This window comes from Thalia democratica, chromosome 6, assembly GCF_965202585.1.
Source record: "Thalia democratica chromosome 6, ktThaDemo2.hap1.1, whole genome shotgun sequence".
NCBI classification, from domain to species: domain Eukaryota; kingdom Metazoa; phylum Chordata; class Thaliacea; order Salpida; family Salpidae; genus Thalia; species Thalia democratica.
Window position 1 is genome coordinate 46800750 of NC_139170.1, and position 12098 is coordinate 46812847.

The 12098-nt window shown below is 26.8% G+C and overlaps 1 protein-coding gene across 1 annotated transcript; it reads right to left on the reverse strand.

Moving 5' to 3' along the window:
• Positions 1-2066: 2066 nt before the first annotated feature.
• On the reverse strand, positions 2067-11745 carry LOC145837950 (organic cation/carnitine transporter 2-like). Its single transcript, XM_082945445.1, has 12 exons — positions 11555-11745; positions 10946-11087; positions 10545-10627; positions 9801-9904; positions 8834-8988; positions 8239-8407; positions 5679-5921; positions 5255-5317; positions 4687-4838; positions 4250-4432; positions 3451-3577; positions 2067-2877 (listed from the first exon to the last, which is right to left on the reverse strand). The coding sequence occupies exons 1-12, from the start codon at positions 11729-11731 to the stop codon at positions 2790-2792; spliced, it is 1686 nt and encodes a 561-aa protein (XP_082801571.1). The 5' UTR covers positions 11732-11745; the 3' UTR covers positions 2067-2789.
• Positions 11746-12098: the final 353 nt, after the last annotated feature.

Genomic DNA, 12098 nt, shown 5'->3' on the forward strand with positions numbered 1-12098 from the left:
GTAAAGACAACTTATAAAACCTAATTTTTAAGTAAAAAAAAAATTTTGCTAATAAAATAACTAAAGTTTTGCTTATAAAACTCTATAAATAAAGTTAATTTAGATACCTAATAATTTAAGGCTTCATTAAAATAAGGATTCTTTAACAGTTTTTCAAATCAAGTTATTTAAAATGAACTTGAATTTGTTTTAAACCTATGTAGCTATGATTCACAAGTAAAAGTAAAATTTATTGTTTGAGTTGTTTATAATAAGTTTGAAAGGTAGCTAACTTTTTGTAATATACATATAAAAGTCAGCTAGTAAATAAGTGCAATGAAATTTTGATTAAGAAGAGAAAATAGCAAAAAAAAAAATTATGTTAAATTAAGTAAGAAAAAGTTAATTTAAAGTGTTTATTAGTTAATAGTTTTTTATTTACATAATAAAAAATTGAATTTCGCTTTTTCTCTACACAAAATTGTAAGTTTAAATAAGTATACAACGGTTAATATTTGTAACTTAAAATAGTTTTAAGTAACTCACTACTATAAAAATTAGTTTTAATGAAAGAATTTAAACTTAATTCTCTCTTTAACCTTAAGATTACAAGAAATTTGACTGTTGCAGAAAATTTCAAGAGTGTTTTATAAAAAGTGAATACTAAACAAAGCTAGTAAGACTACTCAATAAATTTAAAAGTTAAAAAGCATTTAAAGTTTACTAAAGTTATCAATATTTTATTTAAAAAATTTCAAGTGTTTAAATTACAAAACAAATTGTAAATCTTTAAATACATTAATGATTGTTTGTTTTAATCTAAAAAAAAAATACACTTAATCTGTTTTATTCTATTCCTGTAAGACTTTTAACATTACTTATGGTTTGTGGAAAAACTGTTTAATTTGAATAATCATAATATTTTTGATTAACTTTAGCAACAAGATTAAAGATAAGTTAAACAAAAATACATGTACTACTATGTCTACTAACCATTTAAACAAAGCAAGCTTTAAGCTATGAAATTACCAATTTACTAATTATATTAGTTTTGCATCTAATTTTATTCAGCTAATTAAATTTGTTGTTTTAACTAAAGCACTTTGTATTTAATAGTTTTTAACTTTTAATGGTCTATATAACGTAGGGTTTCCCAAACTTTTTTTCTTAAGGCTCATTTTGGAGAAATAAAAAACTATAGTATTCTCCGACAAGATTTCTAAAAAAACAACTTTTAAATACGCCTAAGACCTTTTTCTGCTCTTCATCATCAATTCCAGAACATCTAGAGCAAATTTCAAAGCATGGCCTCATGGCCCCCCTGTAGCCCCTTAAGTACTCACGGCCCCGCTTTGGCCCCTTTGCTGCTTATAGCCCTGAAAGGAGCCATATGACCCCTTTTGGGAAAACTTTGTCTAGTGCAAACGAGTAAAGTATAAAAAGTTTTAACTCTAAAACCTCCAGATTAAATTAAACTTTTTTGTTTTTAAATATTTTTGTTAAAACGAATTGCTTTAATTACTCAAGCATTAAATTTAAATTTAAAAATAAAAAATTTACAAGTTTTATTGCTCGGTTGTCATGACAACCGTTAAAAATTTGACTACTCGATCACAAAGTTAGGGCGTAAATGTCAACTTTGTTAATCTTGCCAAACCCTGCATTAAGTATCAAAAGCACTATAAATAAGAGTTTTTTTTTATTTTACAATACTAATACAGTACTAAAAGCTTTTAAGATATTTATATAAAAACTGCTCCATTAAGCAGGGTTTTAAGATCTCCAGAAACTAAGAAATTTGAATACTGAAAAGATGTTTGTTTATTTTAGTTTTTAATGTCTAGTAATTTGTTGCAATATGCATGTAGAAATTTACTAAGAAGTTATAAAAAACTATTAACGAGTTGAACTCATAGATTAAAATAAAAACTTAATTTGAATGCTAGTACAAAAATATAACAAACTTTGAGGATTTCTGAGTTTTTGTTAAAGTACAAGGAACGATAATTTTTTTTATGTGCTTATATGGTGAGTAAAATAATACCATTCCAAAAACGCAATGGACAGAAACAAAGCACTAAAGCAAATGAATGTAACAAATGTTTAATTTTTTTAATAACAGTTTAACTTGGTCTTTAAACTGTAAATTTGAGCTAAAAAAAATATTAAAATGTACAACGGTTGATATTTAGGTTCTGAATATGATTAAAATCAAAAAATAATACAGTTTTTTGTTTAAAATATAATACATTTGTATTTGTACAACGACTGTAAAGATAAAAGACTTTTTAAATAACTCGTTACTTTACAACATTTTAAAAATTTTGTTTTGAAATTTATAAGCAAACTGCTGTTACATTAATATGGTGCACGACTACTAAAATTCCGACATTTCAAATTCCAACAGTTCAAACTCTTAATATATGCGAGCCTTTTTTTTTTTCTTTTTACAAAGCTTAATATTTTGTGAGATATGGCTTAAATAGGTTTTAAAATATAAATACCTTTAGTTATTATAAATGTCTCAAAAAGAATTTAAAAATTTGCAAAAAAAAAATGGCTTGTAGATATTAATAAGATTTACATATGTGTTTTTTATACACAAAAGTAGATATTTATTTTTGGGATATAGTCTCTTAAATATTTTTTAATAATTTAGCTGTCAGAATTTGAACTGTCATGTAAACAATTAACGGTTTTTATTAGACGTTAGCATCAAAAAAACAGTATACACAGACTAAAAGTTCAACAAAGAACCAACTTAGTTTTTGCAGGATTATAAAAACATAAAAATAAGTTGGAAAACGATTTCACACGAGCAAATTATCTTCTTTCATCTCAATAGAATCTTTTTCATTGGTCAACTGCTGGCAGCTACGACAAATTTTCGGAATTCCCCTAAAAAATACAAATTATAAAAAAATGTATAAAGTCGATTATGGAATTAAATTATACATTTTTACACATTGACCACAAGTCTACTATGCAAATAAAAAAAAGTATGCAGTTTTGAAGCGTAGCGAGTGATTTGTTTTTTTAATTATAGCAATATCAAACAATCCCTAAAACTTTGAACAAAACTAATTTTGAAGCACTCAATTTTTTTTAAGGTTTGTGACAAGCATTAGTGTTATAAAATTTTTACAACATTTAAATTGTTACTGAATTAAAGCTTTAATTTACAATTAAAACCATCTATACATATATTTATTTGATAAATAGTTTTTTAAACGTCAAACAAGTGATCTAGGATCTTAGAAGTTTGAAAAAGCTCAACTTAGAACTTAAAGTTAATTTTGATCCGATCAAATGTAAACTTAGATTTTAATTAAGTAATTTAATTAATGTAGCCTAGTTAGAAATAAATATTTATAAAAACAGGTTACTAATATGATGTAAAGCATTTTAACAGTATAAACGTAAACTTATATAAGAAAACTTAGTTTTAAAGAAAAAACACAATAATTTTACCTTTTCATGTTTCTTGCATCTTGTATAGTTTTAGGAAGAGGAACATTGTGGGTTTTCGGCAACAAAAGAAAAGCTACAGCTGAAAAACCGGTGAATATCCCGATCACTGGGGCAGTTATAAACGGATCTAAAAATATTTTTTTTAAGTATTTTTATTTAAAACAAGTCTTAAAGGTGATAAAGAAATGTATAAATTTGAAAATTTAGAAAAAAAACAGTTTGTATATGAAAGCTCATAATATTCATAAACTACTTGTATAGTTTACATTCTTAGATTTCAATACTTACAGTCAGTACTTTACCAAAAGCTTAATTTTTATACCAAAATGAATTTAGGTTGATTCTTTTAAGCTCTAACATACCAACGTAAAAGTTTGCTCTCAATAAAACTGACCTCCACAAATTGTATTTATACCTAATGCAATATGTGTGGGCATAGAATGGTCGAATGACCAGATCCGGCCCGTGTCAAAAACTTAAAACTGAAAACAACTGAGGGAGATTGAGATTAAATAAATGTGATTTTTAACTTTTTATACATAGTAGATCTTGATATAAATCTTATAACAACTTTGCCTTCAAAGAGATTTCGTATAAAACTTGTGGTAACTTTTTAAAACTACGCGGCCTGCCAAGAGTTTTTAGTATTTCCGGCTCGCGAAAGAGTTTATCTGGTAAATCTCGCCCGTACACTAGAAAAGACACCATCCTTAAAATTCAACATAAAAAGTTATTATACCCGCGTAAACGAGTTATGACGTCACAAAACCCCGCGTAAACAAGACATGACGTCACGAACCCGCGTAAATGAGAAATGACGTCAGTATTCCTCCAACCCTGCTGAAGCCGGACACGATGGCCGACGTTGTGTGACGCACCGCCGTCGGAAACAGTTCCGACGTCATGACGTAGACGATGTAGAAGGATGACGTCACTAGGAACTTGCCGAAGACGACGACGGCCGTGTTCAGGCTTCCGCTGTCTGTAAAAGTGAACAGATTTTAAGATTATTTCTTATTAATATACCGCCTCAAGATATACTTAAAGACAATCTGACAAAAAAAAGTTTGCTTAAGTTATTTTCTCAGTCAGTTCGAATTTACTTAACTTTCACAACAACAAAAAAGTATTTAAGGTTCAGGCTAAAGCGTTCTTATCTTACGATGTCATACCTTTATAAACAGAAAAACTGTTTATTTGAAAAAAAAAAGTTTAAAGGAGAGTCACACAACTAACACAACTTTAACCAAGGCGAGATAGAAATACAGACACCGGCAACACCCATGAACAGAACGTAAGAGTTTCTTCTGCCGCATATTTCAACCAATACAAAGCCTGTGATGTAAGCTGCAGTTTCCGAAAATCCGGCGTACAAACCGTTAATGAACCTGTTAGGTAGAAAAATATGTATGAAAATTCTGGGTAGGAGTCTAAAATGCACAAAGGGTAATTTTTGCACGAAGGGTCAAGTATGCACGAAGACACTTTTGCACGAAAGGTTTTTTTTTATTAACTATAATAAATTATTAACTTATTTTTTACTACTACCTAATCCTTACCCTCGGTCGGTTTTTTTTTCTGTTTTGGTTTTAATAGTTTATTTATTATTATTTGCTTATTTTCTTATTTTTTTTAACAACAACTTTTACAAGGTTTAAAATTAAAAAAAAGTCTTTGTGCAAAAATTTCCCTTCTTGCAAAATATCTTCGTGCATATTTGACCCGTTTCCGTTTAATACAATATGTTTTGATAATATTACATATTAATATATACGTCTATTTGAATGTATTGATAGCGATTAACCTGTCTCCCTCCAAACTGTTGGCTGTTAATGCGATCCCGTAGTATGAGATGTTCACTGCACACCTTTAAAAGTACTGATTCATAAAAATTAAATACAGGTAAAAAATTATACGCATTCTGATGAGAATGTAAAAGTAACAGCTTGAATATCGTTAGTAAAACTTTAGAAAATTGGAGAAAAAAAAAAAAAAAGGAGTTTTGATGTTGTTTACATGTAAAATAAATAAAATTTTTAGAACTTTACATCAAGAAAAAGTTTTATTACTTTCACAACAAATACAAAACATAGTTTATATGTAATTTTTTTTATGTATCTTTAATGCTTTTAGCTTATTGTTATAAGCTTTATGAAATTTATAGTTAACTTAAAAAAAATAGTACTGTAATTGTTTTTAGTTTATTTTATTAAAATACATCAACTAACCAGCCGAGACCCATAACAATCAATCTGACAAACAAGAATCCGTTAGTGAATATTTGTATGAAAGTTTGAGAAAAACTGAGTTTTATCTCATCTTCTTCTTTTTCAGATTTTTTCTTCTCTAATAAAGAAACGCTCGTTTCTGAAACTTCCTCTTTGTTTATTTTTGCAATTTTTTTGATTAACTTGTCTGCTCTTTCAGTTTTTCCTGTGCTCAGCAGCCATTTTGGTGATTCGTCTACTATCCTGTTGTGAATTTTTATTATTATTTATTGTAATTTATTACAAACTTCCGTAACATTTTTAAGAGAAGTTGTTAAAAGTTTTTAGAGTCGCGTTTGTGAAAAGTTCAAGTAAAAATAAACAATTAAATATAGCTATTATATACTTTACTTTTTTTTTTGTTACAATTATATTTATAGTAAAACAAATTCTGAAATGTTTAATTTTCAAAAAAAAAGAGATATTTACTTTATCAAATTTAGTAAGAAAGCATTCGGTTCTTTAATAGTTAAAAAGTTTAAACTTGAAACACATTTGACTAATTTTTCACAAAGTTGGCATACAATAGATAGATATTATGTCTGTTTTTAAAATTTGTATTTAACTGCAAAGTATTATCATAACTTTAAACTAAGTTATTTAATTTGTTGCCATAGCGTTTTCAAAGAGAGTAAGAAAACAAATAGGAACAAGTTGTTGTTATTGGCGTGTTTTTTGTAAATTTATAAAATAAACAAATATAAAGATTGTACTTATAAAAGTTATTATTTTTCGAACTTTTCTTAAAACTTTGTTAAGAAAATAACTTTTATCACTCGTATTAACAAGTATTCCTTAGTTTTATAATTTAAATTTATAATTTATACGTGTAGGTTAAAGCAATATTTAATTTCAATTGGATTTGATAAAAAGTTTTCTGAAGTTAGATCTTATAAAAAACAGTTATAAAAAAGTAATTTATCAAAAAACGAAAGCACTCTTTTAATTTATAACAATAAAAAAGAATTGCTTAGAATGATGCTTAGAATGCATTGATTTAAAAGAAACAAACTTAAGTATAACTGTCAGTGAATTAAATTATAGTTCACACTTTACAAATCTTATTATAAAGTTAATTTTAATACTAACATAAATGTTGTAATAATTAGGCTATAAAACTATAAACCTTTAATAATTTTTTGCTGAAAACTTCAAACCAAAAACTTAGTGATATTGTTCAAATTTCTTTAAAAAAATTTTTAAGTCTTTAAAGTTTCAATAAAAACTTTTAATAATTAAGCTCGTAAAAAGCACCGAAGCTAGAAGACTTTAGTTTTGTGTATATTTCTTTTCTCTTTTTTAATTGGTATACATTTATAGCATAAAACCATTAAATCTATAATAATATCGCTGTTAAAAATAAACTTTCGCTTAAAATAGCATATAGCTTTGAAAAAACATCTTACACAATGAAAGCTATTCCAAATGTTCTACGTACAACACCGAAACCTTTAGAAAAAATGTACAAGCCACAATACATAAATATTTCAAAAATATTTGCTTGTGAAAAGACTAATTTTTACCTAAAAAAGCAAAAAGTACTCCTTAATACATTAAGCTTTTCAGCTAAAAATTAAAAACAAGCAGAAACTTTAATTTTGAAAGATAAAGATCAAAAGTTATGTAGACAAATCAAGCTATAAAATTTATTATTGTATTCAATAAGAGTGAAAGTTATATAAAAGTAGTTGTTATGAAAGTATTATGTTTTAAAATAATGAAAAAAACGTAAAAGTTTTGGTCGTAAACTACACTTCAGTTAGTCAAATCTTACTTTTTATCATCTTGCTTTGGTCACTTATAACTGTTTTTTAAGAATAAGGAAAACCAGAATAAATTTTCCTATATTAAAAACACCATCCCTTTAAAAAATATATATGTGTCATTTTGAACAAAAGATCTTACGTAAGAAAAACTAGTTCAAAAATGCTATCAAAACAACAAAAAACTATTCAAATGAAAGATGCAACCAGTAGGTGCATTGTACGGTTAAATGCGTTCGAATGTAGCCTAAACGAGTTTACAGACTAAATAAAGGAGTGTTGAAAAAGTTGAACATAAATTTAAAATGTTACATAACATAAAATTAGAAAAGTCTAGTTTTGAAACATATACGTGTGTTTCTTTATGGCTTTAAAACACTTACACAAGTTTTTATTATCTAAAATTAAACCATCTTATTTCATTATCTTAACTTTAAACAAAGAACAATTTCAAAGCTCAACATAAGTCAAATAAATACAAAACTAAATTTAACACCAAAAAATTGTCTTTTTTAAATTGTTTCTTTGATTTACTAAATTAAGAACTGACAACTTGGGTTAACAAGATAGGTAAAAACAATTAAGTGAAAAAATTTAAGAATCAACTAAAGCTAGCACTTTTTATATAACTACTAAGTTGTTCGTTAATTTTTTGTTCAAGTGAACTAATTTAGTACTAAAAGAAACGGTCCTGTTCAAAACTTTTAGTAGCTTAATCAAAAGCTATAAGTTACAAAACATAGTTAATCCAAACAAACCATATCAGAGGGACATACAGGGCACCGAACAGCCCTCCTAGCTTACAAAAACTCCTCCAATCTCTGATCAAGTAAGCGAAGAGGGGAAACATGATAACTCCGGATACGTATCCGATATGGGCTGATATGCAAACGATGTTCCGGTTCTTCGCCGGGCTCGTTTCTCCTCCTTTCGATAGAATATTCGTTGAAGTAAGTTTCAATTGTTATTAAATAACAAAAACTTGTTAGTTTAATGTACATTTGCTTTTATAAACTTGGTTTTCATCCTGTTGTTACATTTTAAATATATCTTAGTTTTCTTTTTTAAGTATTTTAGTTTTAGTTTGGTACATATTAAATAAGACTTAGAAAATTTTAACAATTTTCCTAATTGTATATATTGTGTTTTTTGTAAGTAATTTATGTCACTTAATGAAGAATTTTGTATATATAACTATTTAAAGCTTTTTTTAAAAGTTATTTAAATGTTTTTTTTTTAAATAGCTTGTTTTGATGAAGTTATAGTTTTGAAACTATTTTGTTTTGTACTAAAATTTTTCACGTTGCTTTCAATGAAAACTTTTTCAATCTTTAAAACAAATTCACTACCAACCTAAAAGTACAGATGTGTAAAAGTTTACCATGCCGAAACCTCCGTACAGAAAAGTGATTATGACGTACATGACGTAGTTGGCTGAGAATCCGGTCATCCCGAACATCAGAAACTGCATCAGTTGCGCTATTATAAACACTGGCTTGCGTCCTAATCTGGTATAAAATACTTTGTTTAAAGATTTTATTAGATATAATTTGTTTTCAATGTGTAAACGTTGATAGAAACTGCATCAATTGCGCTATTATAAACACTGGTTTCCGTCCTAATCTGGTAAAATTGTAGATGATTTCAGAAAACTATTTTTGTTATCTTTACCTTAGTCACAATTTTTAATTATGATAATGATTTACAAGTAAATGTATTGAAGTTGCAAAATATAAAAACTGGTTCTCATCCTAATCTGGTAGTATTATTGCAATAGCATTATTATCGGTATGTATCACTTAAAAGTATCTTATTACAAGTTACACTCGCATTATTTCAAAACAGAAAGCGAACAAATAAAACTGTATATAAAAAGTATTTGATCAAAAATTACTATAACTACCTTACACACACAAGTAAATCATGGATCAATATAATAAGAAACCACTAAAGAAACTTAAACTCATTAATTAAATTTATCTTAAAACTTTGCAAACTTATTTGTCAGATATTTAATCACTTTTTATTGCAATTATTTTTCGCTATTTTAGTTCATTTACTGTTTTAAGGTAAAACGCTAAAGTTAATAACTTACTCACCAGGTGTTTAATCAATTTACAACCGACATTATAATAAATTAATGATGCATCTAACTTGTCAGATATAGGCCCATTATTATGCCCCTGTAGTATGATTTGATAAAACAAGCATATAGTTATTATCATTAATTTTTCTTACGTGTCTGATATATAGCCGCTTATATACCACCTGAAGTATAATTTAATAAAATACATTAATAAAAAAGGTTTATTTTTCTAACTTGTCAGATATATAGCCACTGATAATACCGCCTGAAGTCATTCCGATCATGTAAGCCAAAACTGCCCTGGACTTTCTGTTTTCATTATCGCATACCATGTTGAACTGTTAAACGTGAACTAATTTTTTAAAATTTTACTTTAGTTTGTGTGTTCTACTTACATGCACAACTTGATTAACTTCAAAGTATCCATAATAGTCGTAATTTAGTTTTACTCAACCATAAGGTATAGTTTGATCATAATATTTTAGACTTAATTTTTTAACTAAGGTTGGTGCTTATACTTTATTAGTACTACTATTTAAACTACACAAATGTTTAAAATAGTTTACTGTTACCGATACGTGTTTTACAAAATATCTTTTGAAACTATTAGCTTAAATAACTATTGGTTTAAAATTTCTTTTTTAAACACGTTTTGGTTAAGTGGTAAAGTAGTCATTCCTTTTCTGTTTTACTTTGATTTTAAATTATAAAACGTAAAGTCTTTTTAACACTTAATTTAAAAGCAACTTTAACACGTAAACTTAACAGAGTAAAATATATTTGAAAGATTCCTACAACTGTTGTTATGCAAACTAAGTCTGAAGTTATGCTTTTTTACTTATATAAGAAATGTTTTGGTTTACATAACTGTTTATTTTATTTTTTACCCTTTTTATGCTTGAAACTTTTAACTAATTACTGTTAAGTATTAATACAAGCTTTGACTGTTTTATTATTTTGTTTAAAAGACAAACTAACTGCCTGTACTGCTGAAGTTTCATTTTCTTTGTATGTGTAAGTAAAATCACTGCACTTTCCAGTTTTGTTTGAAAGTTGAGCAACTAAAATATTGTAGTAAAATTTCAAAATAAATTGTTTTATATTTAAATCTAAGTAAGAAGTTAGTTTTTTATGTAACTGAAATTCTTACTTCAAATTTTTATTAGAAAATACAATTAAGCATAAGTGGAACATGTCCGCACTAAACACTTTTTGAAGAAATAAAAGTGATAATAATAAAAACATCGTTAAGTCAAGCTAAGTTATTTTACCGGAATAACTAAAACTTTTTGTTTTTATTTAACAATCTAAACTACGTAAACAAAAATTATTAAGTAAAATTTACAAAAGTTTTAATTTAAAAAATTGAAAGAACTTACTAGTTAAGTTTCCCTTCTCAAACCGTAAGAAGTCTCTCCAAGTTCTTTCGTATAAAAGACATTTAGAAAGTTTACCTTTTTCAGTTGTTGGTGTAACAAAGTTTTTAAATGTTTTATATCGTGAATTGTTTATTACAGAGCTCTGTTAAAGAAACATTTTTAGTATAAACATCATTGAGGTAAACAACGGTGATTTTTTAGTACAAGCAAAATTAAAGTTTGAAAAGTCAATCTTCAGTTTTAAGTCATGAATAGCCTTCATTGAGATTACAATTATTCTCATTTTAGTTATATAGTATATTTATTCTATCTCTATCTTTTAATGTTTTATTTTTGGTCATTAGTAACGCAACTTAAAAAACTTCTACAGCTTTTTTAAACTAAAACAAAGCGTGGGAGAAAAAAGTTACTAGTATAAGTTTAATAAATATTGTAAAATAACAAAACCTCTTTTTTGAGAACAACAAAATGAGTAAGTAACAACTTTCAAAATAACTTAATACTTTTATTTTTTCTACCATATGTTTTCAAGTTGTACAAATACTACTTTAAACACGTTGTAAACAACTCATGTAAGTTAATAAAAAAAATGTTTGATGTAAAGCAGACCTGATTGAGTCCGCCATTCCAGACACCGTCATAACTGCAGTGGTACTGAGGCTCATAATGGTTCACTAGAGGCGCTAGAACGCAGAAAGCGTTGAAAATTCCCGCGAAAGCGACCCAGCCGCAAATTCGTTTGTCGTAAGGTTTCAGTTCCCGAAACAGACGAATAAATTTGTCCATTTGTGTTTGTTTTAAATTCTAAAAAGTATTTTTATGAATATATCGAGACAAATTTACAATTTACGTGTAAAGTTTATCAAAAGTGTGTATTGAGGCATACGAATACTAAAATAGATTTCTAGCATGCTGTATTCAAAAAAAAATCAAAGAAGCTGTTTAGTAAATTTAATGCAAATAAATCTAATACTTTTTTTGCAATTCTAAATGTAGGAACACTTAAAAGTAGCAGACTGATTTCGTACATGCATTTTTAAGTAGCCTAAAGTTCAAACAACATTTTACTTATGAACATGCATGTTTCTACATGAACAGTTTTAAAACCAAAATTAATAGTTTAATGTTTAAAATTAGTTGTATTCTAATAGAT

Bases quoted from the DNA above. Each gene is read 5' to 3' on its own strand.
- LOC145837950 (XM_082945445.1), bottom strand. From the start codon at position 11,731: ATGGACAAATTTATTCGTCTGTTTCGGGAACTGAAACCTTACGACAAA. The intron at 11,088-11,554 runs GTCTGCTTTACA...TTTCTTTAACAG, and splicing joins GGAATGGCGGACTCAATCAG to AGCTCTGTAATAAACAATTC. The intron at 4,433-4,686 runs GTTAGTTGTGTG...TCACTTTTACAG, and splicing joins CTCGCCTTGGTTAAAGTTGT to ACAGCGGAAGCCTGAACACG.